The sequence below is a fragment of the Ipomoea nil genome, unplaced genomic scaffold, assembly GCF_001879475.1.
Source record: "Ipomoea nil cultivar Tokyo-kokei standard unplaced genomic scaffold, Asagao_1.1 scaffold2921, whole genome shotgun sequence".
NCBI classification, from domain to species: Eukaryota; Viridiplantae; Streptophyta; class Magnoliopsida; order Solanales; family Convolvulaceae; genus Ipomoea; species Ipomoea nil.
In genome coordinates, this window is record NW_017619349.1 from 1479835 (window position 1) to 1492178 (window position 12344).

A 12344-nucleotide genomic window follows, 5' to 3' on the forward strand; every position below is an offset into this window, starting at 1 on the left:
GTGCTCAGTTGGTACCTTTGTAGCTCTACTTGAAGAAAAGTCATAGGATTGAATCCCAGATTCTACCTTATAATAGAGTCAGGTTTGCCAATCAAGCGTGAAATTATCACTACTGAAAATTATGGAATTTCCGACCACCTGAAAGTGATCTTAAATCAAGTCGAAAGCCTTGTTCCGACCGCTTTTGGTATCTGGAAAAACCTTTGTTGCTATTTCCGACCACTTTTTGATATTAACTTGATTTAAGATCACTTTTAGGTGGTTGAAAATTTCATAATTTCCAGTAGTGATATATAACACTAGGGATTGAGAGTGCAACTTTATATACAATAATGATACACTCTAAATTTGTTTAAATTAATTGACATAAAACAAAATTTTGAAAGTTAAACAATTCAAGATTCAAAAATGTTATTTTTCCCAATATAATATTTGGCTTTGTGCCTAAGCTAAAAGTTGTCCAACTGCTATTACTCGCCATAGAAATTATAATAAAATAATTATTTAAAAGAAAAAGAAGAGGTATAGTAAAAATTGCAAGAAATAATCATGGCCAAGGAAACTGCAGCCTGTTTTTACTCTTTAAGTTGTGAGTATCTCTTTATTCTCCTCTGAAGAAAAAAAAAATGATCTATTTAGCTAGCTAGAATCTTGGGATCAAATCAAGAATACTTAAGAAAAGAGAGATGCAAGGAATAAGCATTTGGCCGACCATGCATCACTAGTCAACCCCCCATGCATTCTAAGAAATTCTGTCATTTATTTCCACAAAACATTTCACCGAAAGGAGTTGCAAAATCCATTTAATTTGGTACACAACCTATTAACATAGTCTAACCTCAAAATCGGCAAACCTTACCAACCCCCCCCCCCCCCCCCCCCCCCCCACCCCCCTCAATGAATATGAGAGTTTTATGAGACTCCATATGTCTTATCAAATTCTGCTGCAATTATACCATGGACCAAGGTCTACCTTATATTGTAGACTCTGGTCAAAAGTACCTGCAGTTAATTATTTCTGTATCTATAAACAAATTGAAGGCACATCACATGGTAATTACAATCATATAACATGATAACTATAGACACAAACTATTAACTACAGGTATAAAATATGTTAATTGTAGAAACATTTTATGTGTCTGTATAACGATATAGAAATATGTTCAACAATAATTTGTTTTAGTGCAAGTGGGAACTATTGTAAATTATGTGTACGTATTCTAATTATTATTGTGTGGACCATGGTCTACACAATAATTTGCCTACGTATTCGATACATATAATATTGTTGTCCAAATTAAATACTAATTATTTGGGCTAGGCCCAATTAAATAAATGGTGGCAAATTATGTTATGTGCACATGTCCACTTTGCAAGGTGGGCACGACTCCATATCTATAATTTCTATACTGTAAATCTATAATTTCTATATTGTAGATTCATAAAATTTATATTTTAAATTTCAATTGTTGAATTCTGTTTTCACAAATCAGAGAACTATATGTTCATAATTTGATAACTATACTGTTTAGAAATTATGAATCTACTGTATAGAAATTATGAATCTACTGTATTTAAATTATGAATCTACTGTTTAGAAATTATGAATCTACAGTATAAAAATTATGGATCTACAGTATAAAAATTATGAATCTAGCTACAGTATAGAAATTATGGATATGGAACCGTGCATCACGTGCTCACAACATAACGTTCCATAAATGGTTTAACCATATGGGTATATAAATAATGTCTTAACCATTATTCAATGATTATTCTATTTAGATTAAAGTAATCTCACTGAACTCCTAGGATAATGCTCTAAATTAAACTAGCAATCCATGATATGGTTCATCTATTAAGGCTTCTTTGACACTTAGTATAATTCCTTATAGGATTGTTTATGGTTCGCACACCTTCTAATGGATCTCCGATTATATTTTCTCGCCATTGGATGATTTTTTGGGGTTCTAGATGGGATATCATATCCCTCTATGTCTAATTAGATTATTGTGCTATAGAAGGGTCGTCCTAGATGATGTTATAGGAGTATATGTTACACTCACTACTGGAAATTATGAAATTTTCGACCACCTGAAAGTGATCTTAAATTAAGTTGATACCAAAAAGTGGTCGGAAATAGCAACAAAGATTTTTCCGGATACCAAAAGTGATCGGAACAAGACTTTCGACTTGATTTAAGATCGCTTTCAGGTGGTCGGAAATTCCAGAATTTCTAGTAGTGACTTATGGTTGTTTAAAAATGGGTAATAGTGTCTTCTGTTGCTATGGAATGACTTTCTGTTTGAATCTCTACTATTGTAGGAGATACCCACTTAGCATACTTTTAATTTGTTGCATCATCATCACTAACCATATTAACTGATTCCATAATAAACTCGGTTCTTTTGTTATAGACTCTTCATTACTTTTTGGCCTCCGACCTTACGATAATTCAAAAAGCATTTAGTCCCAAAAATAAAAAAATAAAAAAAAAATGGAAGTACTGAATGTTCAGCCTAATTCTTGATAAGTTAATGCATGTCCTTGTGTTCATATGTCCTAGCCTTTGATGTCATAAGTCTGATTCATCTAACATTATCTTATACTTCATTTGTCTCATTTTATCTGTTATATTTATTATTCATTAGTTAAACCAACTCTTTCTTTTTTTTTTTTTTTTTTTTTTGTATTTATTTTCTTTAGTATTTTTTTACTTATTTTTAAATTTGATTTTTTTGTGTTTAATAGTACTTTTAGTGTATGGTAGTTTCTAAATATATAAATTTTGTATATTAATACTAAGCCTAATATTATAAAAAATTAGATTAAAAATAACTTCAGTCAAACCAGATTAACTGAATTATACACATAATATGTTAACTGAACGTATATAATATATTGCCTGCAAGTATATGATCTGAATGTTTTTTTTGACCGGGATCCATAGTGTAAGGTGGACACTGATCTATGGTATAGTTTATCTAGATTTTAACTTGGAGCAAAAAGTCTACAAAAATTAATACGAAAGAGTATAAAAATCCATTCATTATTTAAATATCAATGAACTTTTAAAAACTCTTTAAATTTTGAAATTGAATATCAATTGACTTTTAGAAAGAAGAAAAAAAAATATTTACAAAATTTAAATTAAATACTTATAATTTTTAAAAATTAATAAAAGTTATATGATTGAATACCCTTTAATCCACATATGTGAGAAGGGAAGAGGGATTGTGCACACAAACGCATTCAATCGGTCACAGAAACATAGGCCGGCGACCTGGCTTCCTCACATGCCAATGACACCAAGAAGATGGGATGATTTGGTTGTCAGATGTTGCCAGCAAAGCATCCAAATATCCTATGAGCCTCCCATGAATCTGTACTAAATAATACTATGCTTTGTCACCTCATCGTTAAACCAAGACACCCTTGAATTGAATAAGGGAATACAAAATATTTCGCACCGACTTAACTCGGTTCAGTCAACAATATTTAGAGAAGAGACTAAGGTTTGAACCTCAATATCAAGGCTTTGTCTACTGAGCCATTAGTAAGGTAGTATCTGTTCTATACTTTCTTCATCTGTTGCAGCCTAAAGAGTCAATACCCTAGCATCGGGATTTGATCCTATGACGTTCCTTCAATTAGAGCTATAGATGTGTTAACTGAGCAGTGGTGTTTGGCATATATATATATTTTATTAAGATGAAAATAACAAAATAAATTTTATGACTTAAATTTTTTCTTGAATCAATCAAAGTATATCATGTGAGTATAAAATAAAAAGTAGAAGTGCACATAATATTATCTATCTATAAATATAATATATCATCAAAAGTCATTTGCACTGAATTGAAGGATGTATGTCCAACACTGAAAGTCAAAAGTATTGAATTCATATTGACTGAAGTGTACTATATTATCTGAATTTACCACCTTCCCAAGTCCTCAATCCTATATAGGAGTGTGATCAGGTGCATACAAGACTTCCGGAGCAAAAGTGTGAATGCATCGGGTGGACAATCAGGTACTTTGTCTGCACCAAAATCCAACCATATATATATAGGTACACATTTGTAGTGGGCGAATCTGGTTCTGATACCAAATTGAAGCATGTGCTCCATCTCAACTAAAAGCTTAAGCTAATAGTTAGGTACACATTAATGGATATATGCTCACAATGAGAAATGAAAAAATTATGTTCATAGTTCATTGATGAATTATGTGACAACATCATGAATTAATCAAGTGATGAAATCTTGTTTACAAATTTAATTAAGCATTGCATCTCTGTTTAAAAAGTTGAAAGTTAGAGTTAAATACAATTTTGTGAGTAATACCAAACAATTAATGGAGAGCTATGTTAGTATAATATTTGTATTCGCGTGTTTTTAGTTAAAAGTAACTTAAATTATGAAAAGTTGTTTAAAAAAAAAAAACAAAAACAAATTAGGAAAAGCTGTTGGTGTGTTATTTTGTTAGTTTCTTAATTTTAGAAGGTATTGAACATTGTCAAATCAAGGAGATTCAACAAGTATGGAAAGCAAGTTAAAGAAGATTGGAGATTTAAATCCCAGAAGATCATGAAGGTTTCCTATTACTCTTGAAGGAGAAAATCTTGAAGATGTCTCTCATTATGATCTTCATTGAAAAAAAAAAAAAAAAAAAACTTGGAAAGTTTTCTTTTCGTGCAAGTTTGACTACTGTATAGTATTTTGAACTTAACTCTCTCAATTGAATTGGTTAAGATGTAATTGGAAAAGTATCTCATGTTGCTACATCTTTTTTAGAAGAAATCATTCTTAAATTCGAATAGTTAGGTGCTCGAAAATTCTATTTAAGTTAGACCAGTGAATCTGCCAAGTTTAATTTCCATCTAAATATGTTTCCTTTTACACTTGAAAAGATGTTTATACAAGGAAATAGTCGGCTGGGTTCATATGACTACTACATATTCCCAAAGGTGCTTTGAGAACAATTGGGGGATCAAATTCTATCATTCTAACAAGAGATTAAACAGTAGGTCACCCAAGGGATTTTCTAGGTACTACACTGGAGACAACAGTACAGTCTGACCTTGAGGAAATCAGTTACTATCATTTGTAAACAGGAGTTGCATCTGGAGGCAAGAGGGATCTTGTAGCACGAGGGAGTCATGTTCTCAATTCCCTGTGCATTACATAAAGAGTAGCGACGACATCAAGTGTTCAAGTTTCGTACTTGCTTGTATTAGTTTTTGTGTCTTATTTAATTAAAAATGCATAGTGAATTGAGCTTCTTTTTGGGCTAGGGCCTTGTCGATTCAACTACATTAAAATCTTTGTGTCTCGATTTTCTTTATGCATGTTTATCTATATGTTTGGTTGCTCTTTATGATTAGTACGTTATAACTCATAAACAAGTGATTGGTCTTCCTTAAATAAAACAAACGTAGGGATATGAATAATAATTCATGTGGTAAGTTTTTTTTTTTGAATGCTACTAGCTCTATTACAATATAGTATCTGTTCATATACTTTCTCAACCTACTGAAACACAAAGAGCCAATAACGCCTCCACTAAGGCTCGAAATCACAATCTTCCAAATGGAAGTCCAACCCGGATACCATTAGACCACATAGTCCTGGTATTCATGTGGTAAGTTAATCTTATTGTTTTCAATATAATAGTTCATGACACAAACAGACTGCACACATGTACTGTAATACGCACTACAATCCACATAATTGATTTGTGACTAAAATTTATTAGTTTGTCAATATCAAAGCCCGAGTTTTTTCAAGCTATTTTTTAAATTGGAAAATAATATTTGCATATACCTATCTTTTTTTTTTCTTTGAGCACAGATTTCTTCAGCAAAAGTAAGTATGCTAAAACTCAACATAATACCAAATTACTCAAGAGCTCTAATTAAACTGAAAAAGATTGGCATTATCTCATTCGATCCATACTTCATGAGTATTATTCGCATATCTAATTGAGCGGACATAATAATGTTTATTTTGGTTTACATTTACCAAGCATTAACCGATACGCCAAAAGCCACCTGTTAGGCTTAATTGCACAGTTTTGTTACCACTTGTTAGGATCAAACATTTATCACTATGCCAAAAGTCATAGCTAGTAATAGACGTAATTTTATTTTTCTTTATACCATCACATTTTAGAGAGACATAATGCTAGATTTGACCCTTCATATCTCTGTCCAACAATTTCTCTAACCATCTAGTGTGGGACTTGATCCTTCACGGGATTCCGGCAACAAGTACAAATGAAATGAGTTCAAGGGCTTGAAGTGGTACTCCCCTTCTCAAACAAATGCAAAATTTCCCAATCTGATCAGTAACCCTATATCGTTAAAAGGAGATTTCTTGAAGGGAAACACAATTTTCCAAATCTGATAAGCTCAACTTTTTCCATTTATGTGGGGGTGGCGACCCGATCAGGGACATCATAATAAAGAGATTGACATAAACAAGACATTGTTGTTTCTGTGTCTTGGGGGCCCTCAGAGGGAGACCCAGATTTACTTCTCGTACCAAAACCAAACAAAAGCCAACCGACTTCCTAAAAGACAACATTTATTACTCATTCAAAAAGGAAAGTTGTGAGGTAAACAAAAATAAATGAATAAAGTTGCTACCACCATCACTAGTACATGGGCAACTAAGTATTGAGTACCTATTAATGTTGTATTCGAATTGATAGGTAATAATAAATTTACTGTATCTTACTGGGTGATGTTGACGGATCTTATTTAGAGCAAGTCCAATAATTTGGAATTTTGCTCGGGTTTTTTTAGATCCTACAAGGAAAGAAAAGCAGGAGAGAAGGTGAAAGAAGGAAATAAAGAGAGAAAAAATAAAGGAATAAGGTTCAAATTGGCCATTGGACGTAACTTGAAAATGCAATTAAGCCACTGAACGAAAAAAAAAAAAAAAAAAGTACAATTAGGCCACTGAACAGTCAAAAAATGTGCAATTAGGCCACTGAACACTCCAAATGTATGCAATTTCACCGGATAGCAGGTTATCATCAATTTTAGCAGGTTACCTGCTTACGTGGCAGCTGAGTTGGTATTTTTAATAATTTTTAAATAATTTTTAATAAATTTTAATAATAATTTTTTTTTTAAAAAATGAGGAAATAAAAAAAATAAAAAATAAATAAAAATACGGGGTGGCCGCCCGTCATTTTTAAAAAAAAAAATTTAAAAAAAAATTTAAAATTTTTTTAAAAATTATTAAAAATGCCAACTCAGCTGCCACGTAAGCAGGTAACCTGTTAAAATTGATGGTAACTTGGTATCAAGTGAAATTGCATACATTTGGAGTGTTCAGTGGCCTAATTGTATTTGTTTTCGTTCAATGGCCTAATTGCATTTTCAAATTACGTTCAGTGGCTAATTTGAACCTTATTCCAAAAATAAATAAATAAATAAAACGTTGCCAGGGTGGTGGCCAACGGAAAAGCTACTTCTGATTTTTTTTTTTTTTAAATATCGCGTGGGTTTCACAAAAATCCTTCTTCTGCACGAACCCTATTCCTCTTTCTCCTACTTTCTCTCTCTGTCACTTAGGCTAACCCCATCTCTGGAAAGATGGGGCTTGCAAGTCATATTAGTGCATTTTTGGATAGTAATTTTGGTTTAATTGTAGGTTAAAATTGCACTAATATAATTCATATTATTTGGCTTTATTTTGTGAATCAAGAAACGTTGGGGTGAGAATGCAAAAAAAAAGGTGATTTATGAAAAATTGAATATGTACTATGTGGGCATATCGGAGAAACTGATAAAAGCAAATGAATAAAACATAATGGGCTAATCTTGTACCGTGAGGTCATGTCAAACATCATAATTGAACAATTTAATTATCAAATTTCAGTTTCAACTCATACATTTGTTTCAAATGCCAAAGGTCTCCTTCTTCATTACATGAACCTATACACTTTTTGAGGAGGTTAGCTTGAGGAACAGGGATATATTATAATCTTCATTGTTTTATAGAATCGTTAGGGATTTTTACTAGTTTTTCCATTCTTACACTTTTGAATTTAATTTCTTTCCTCTTTTTTTGAACTTTCTTTGGAAGACTTCAATGGTAGAGATCTAAACTCATTGTTTTTAGCTATGGATTATTGAAACTTTAGTTATTTTTGCAATAGTGAGTTCTTATTGTTCTTAATTTGGTCAAACGATTATAAGCATTAATTATCAATTTATCGTGCTTAATTACATGATTCTTTTTTAGTATAATTGACTATGTAGTAGCCAATACAGTAATGTCTTCTTGATTATGGATTGAAGTTTCTTGATAAAGGGTCCATTCTTGAAAATAAGTGGAAATTTCTTGAGCACAAATTTTAGATTATTCACATAATTTTTTTTGTCATCAACATTCTCCATGAAGCTAGCTAGTGCCTTCTCTAAGTTGCTTTGTGGTTGCTCATCAATAGCCATTGGAAAAACATTTTCTTGAGCACAAATTTTAGATTTGTTAGGAATAATTCTTAATAGATTTTGATGATGCAAAGGATATTTTAATTTATAGACATAATAGACCCCTCATTTCTTATATATTGTAAATCTAGACAGACTTCGTCAACTATCTGACTAGAAGGAAGCAACCGAAAGGAAGGGCTTCAGATTAAGACCGGAACGCAAGAGTTTGAAAAGAACATCCGAAAGGAAAGGGGATTGGAAGAGAGTACGTAGTCCAGAAGAAGTCTTTTGGAATCGTAACGAGAGGATAAAAGGCATTCAATGCTATCATCCAAGATCATGAGAACTTTATTGAAGAATTTATAAAGAAGATCATCCTCTCATAAGAAGCTCATATGAAGAAGAACAAAAAGAGCCATTAGACAAATGCAACATGTTTGACACCTAGGAGTATACATGCAAGATAAATTGGTGATAAGCAAGAGCGGCTCTTTTTGGACTAAAGTGTGCTTATACACTAATAGGGAAATGGTCTTTCAAAGTCCAACACTCAACCAAAATCATCTTTCAAGTTAAGGAAGTTGGGAGATCAACCTAGTAAGGAGGCTTCGATATTGACCCTTGGTTGCGCTAGCTCTGATCAGGCAGTGAAAAAACAAGTTGAAGATAGACTCGTGATTGTCTCAAGGACTATCAATTGGTATAAGTTGAACGTTTCGTGCCACTTTGTATTTCTGTAAACAAATACTTAGTAGAATCCTCCTTGGAATTTAAGGAGAAGAGTGAAGTAGGAAAATTTCTAAATCACTATAAAAATTTCTCTCTTCTCATTTTTATTACTTCTACTGAGCAACTAACGCAATACTTCGCTCACACACTAACACGTCAAAATCGTAAAACTTAGCTACATCTGTTTTACCTACAAGCTTCAAAACTTCCATTGCAAGGAAACTCAACCATTTCCTAACTTTGATTTTACAAAGTCAAGCTCACTTAGAGCTATTTCAAAAAGTTTACAAATATTTAGAATAGCCATATAATTGAAGCCAAGGTTGTGGTTGAGTGGAAGAGACTCAGTTATCCTTAACCAAATGTCAAGGGTTCCATCCTTAGTCACAGGTGCATGCCTACAATTCAACGAGTGAATTAGTCACTATGTTGGCCGATGGAAACCAGGTACACCCATATAATTGAAGAAGAGATGAAAAACTACATGGAACAAAAAAGGCCACGAAATACGTCTACTAATTTAGGTTATTGGTCATATAGTCTAGTACTCGTTTTATATATGTTTGTGTGTGGTGTGTCCTTTAGTCTGATGATTGTCCTTCCTAATTCCTATCCTCGGCCTTCACAAGAAAACACTGAAATGATAGATAGATGGATCAACATAGTGAAGACACAAGCTACGACAAAAAAGACTCTATAAAAGCATTGGCCCTCTCTTCAAAACAAGCAAACCCTAAGCAACCAAAGAGTAAAAGAAGACAAAGTGGAAGCCAAAAACTTATATTAGCCTCAATTCCTGCCAAGAATTATGTCTCTTTTCTGGCTTCCTCCTCTTTGGTGAAACTATCATATCCCTCTTCCTCTTGGCTCCCCCCATTATATTGCCTCAACAAATTAAACCCACCCCTCTTCTCTATCTTTGCTCCACTGAAATTTATGAGAACCCAAACCTCCATTTTGGTGAGATCTGCAGTTTAACTTTGTTAAAAGACAACCTTAACTTTCCCTTTTGCCCTTGTTTTTCCTCCCCTTCTCTCCTGCCTCAAAAATGGAAGCTTTTCATTCCCCACTTGGCTTTCCCTTTCCATATGGCTTTCCCACCATGGCAATGAACATATGTGGGACCACAAACCCACCACCCCCCATTGCCACCATTTGGATGGACAGTAGAATTTGGAGTAAACTCCCTCAGAGGCTAATTGATAGGATCATTGCTTGTCTCCCCCCACCTGCTTTTTTCCGGGCAAGATTAGTCTGCAAAAGATGGTATGCCCTTCTCTTCTCCTCCACTTTTCTTGAACTTTATCTCCAGGTATCCCACCATTGCCACTGGTTCATCTTCTTCAAGCACAAGACCTTGAAAACCTACATCTATAAAAATGGCTCTGATAGAGCAATACATGAAGGGTTCCTCTTTGATCCCTACACGCTCACATGGTACCGCCTTCCGTTCCCTTTGATCCCGCCGGGGTTTTTTCCGGTCACCTCCTCCGGTGGGCTGATCAGTTGGGTTTCTGAGGAGGCCGGCTCAAAGAACGTCCTTTTATCCAACCCCCTTGTTGGGTCCTTGATCCCAATCCCCCCAACTCTAAGGCCTAGGCTTTTCCCTTCAATTGGGTTGAACATCGCAAACTCTTCAATTGACCTGGTGGTGGCCGGCGACGACTTGACGTCTCCCTATGCAGTCAAGAATCTCACGACGGAGAGCTTCCATGTCGACGCTAATGGGTTCTACTCCATCTGGGGCACCACCTCTTCTCTTCCAAGACTCTGCAGCTTTGAATCAGGTATGTTAGATATATTATATTAAATCGAGTCGAAAGCAAAAAGTGGTCGGAAATAGCAACAAAGGTTTTTCCAGATACCAAAAGTGGTTGGAACAAGCTTTCAACTTGATTTAAGATACTTTCTGGTGGTCGGAAATTCCATAATTTCAGCAGTGATTATAACATTGACTTTCTTAAACCAAGTTCGAAAAAGTGATCATTCTAATTTCTAGTTTCGATATCTGCAATTTGACATTCACTTAAGCAATACATAATATTGATTTATTTTTCATCAGCAATCTATAGACTCTCTGATTTTGTGATACTTGATATCAAGGTAAGATGGTGTTCGCGGAGGGGAGATTCTACTGCATGAACTCGAGCCCCTTCAGCGTCCTCTCCTACCACCTCTCCTCCAACACCTGGTCCAAAATCCAAGCCCCGATGCGGCGGTTCTTGCGCTCCCCGAGCCTGGTGGCGAGCGCCGGGGGGCGGCTGCTCATGGTGGGCGCGGTGGAGAAGAGCAAGCTGAATGTCCCCAGAAGCCTCAGGCTGTGGGCACTGCAAGACTGTGGGAGCATGTGGGTGGAGATTGAGAGGATGCCCCAACAGCTATATGTGCAGTTCTGTGAAGTGGAGAAGGGGGAAGGCTTCAACTGCATTGGGCATGGGGAGTTTGTGGTGATACTCATCAAGAACTCATCAGACAAGGCTATGGTGTTTGATTTCTGTAGCAAGAGGTGGGTGTGGGTCCCTCCTTGCCCCTTTGTCCATCAAGATTCTAACAATGGTGGAGGAGGTGAGTTGCAAGGGTTTGCATATGAGCCCAGATTGGCTACCCCAGTAGCTGCACTTCTTGATCAGTTGACACTTCCCTTTCAGTCTTTCAGTGGTTAGTGGTTTAGTTTTAGTTTAATTTGTGGATTCATTTTGGGTGATTAGGTTAATTAGTAGCTAAGTGGATGGTAGGTCTTTGTATGTAGTTCATTATTATCTGATCTGTTTTGAAACTATCTAGTAGGGCTACTTTAATTAGGGTTTTTATTTATCTGTGTGCATCATTTCATTTCTGGCTATCATTTTCTCTTCAAATCTTCATGGAGATTAGCAATTGAGTATATATATATAGCATCTTCTTTAATAAGCTAAGTACAAGCTAATATATATATATATATATATATATATATATATATATATATATATATATTATAAAACAAGATATATATAACTGTTGCATTTGGCTGGGGCAACTCCGATCTCCAGTCAAGTTGGTCGGACGGTTGATTTGGTAATTGAAAGATTACAAATTTTTGGTTTGAGCTGATAGTTGTGGGCAACCTAGACTAACTAGTTTATTTACTTGTGATCCTTTGTTAATTATAGCTATATTTTAAGTG

At 34.5% G+C, this 12344-nt stretch overlaps 1 protein-coding gene across 1 annotated transcript; it reads left to right on the plus strand.

The window, feature by feature from the left end:
- The first annotated feature begins 10089 nt into the window (after positions 1-10089).
- Positions 10090-11971, plus strand: LOC109161142 (protein UNUSUAL FLORAL ORGANS-like). The gene is made up of 2 exons (XM_019309492.1): positions 10090-10968; positions 11285-11971. The coding sequence occupies exons 1-2, from the start codon at positions 10230-10232 to the stop codon at positions 11842-11844; spliced, it is 1299 nt and encodes a 432-aa protein (XP_019165037.1). The 5' UTR covers positions 10090-10229; the 3' UTR covers positions 11845-11971.
- Positions 11972-12344: the final 373 nt, after the last annotated feature.

What these genes read in the sequence shown, in the direction of transcription:
- LOC109161142 (XM_019309492.1), top strand. Translation starts at nt 10,230, where the DNA reads ATGGAAGCTTTTCATTCCCCACTTGGCTTTCCCTTTCCATATGGCTTT. An exon ending in ACTCTGCAGCTTTGAATCAG is followed by an intron (nt 10,969 to 11,284) that starts GTATGTTAGATA and finishes CTTGATATCAAG; the next exon opens with GTAAGATGGTGTTCGCGGAG.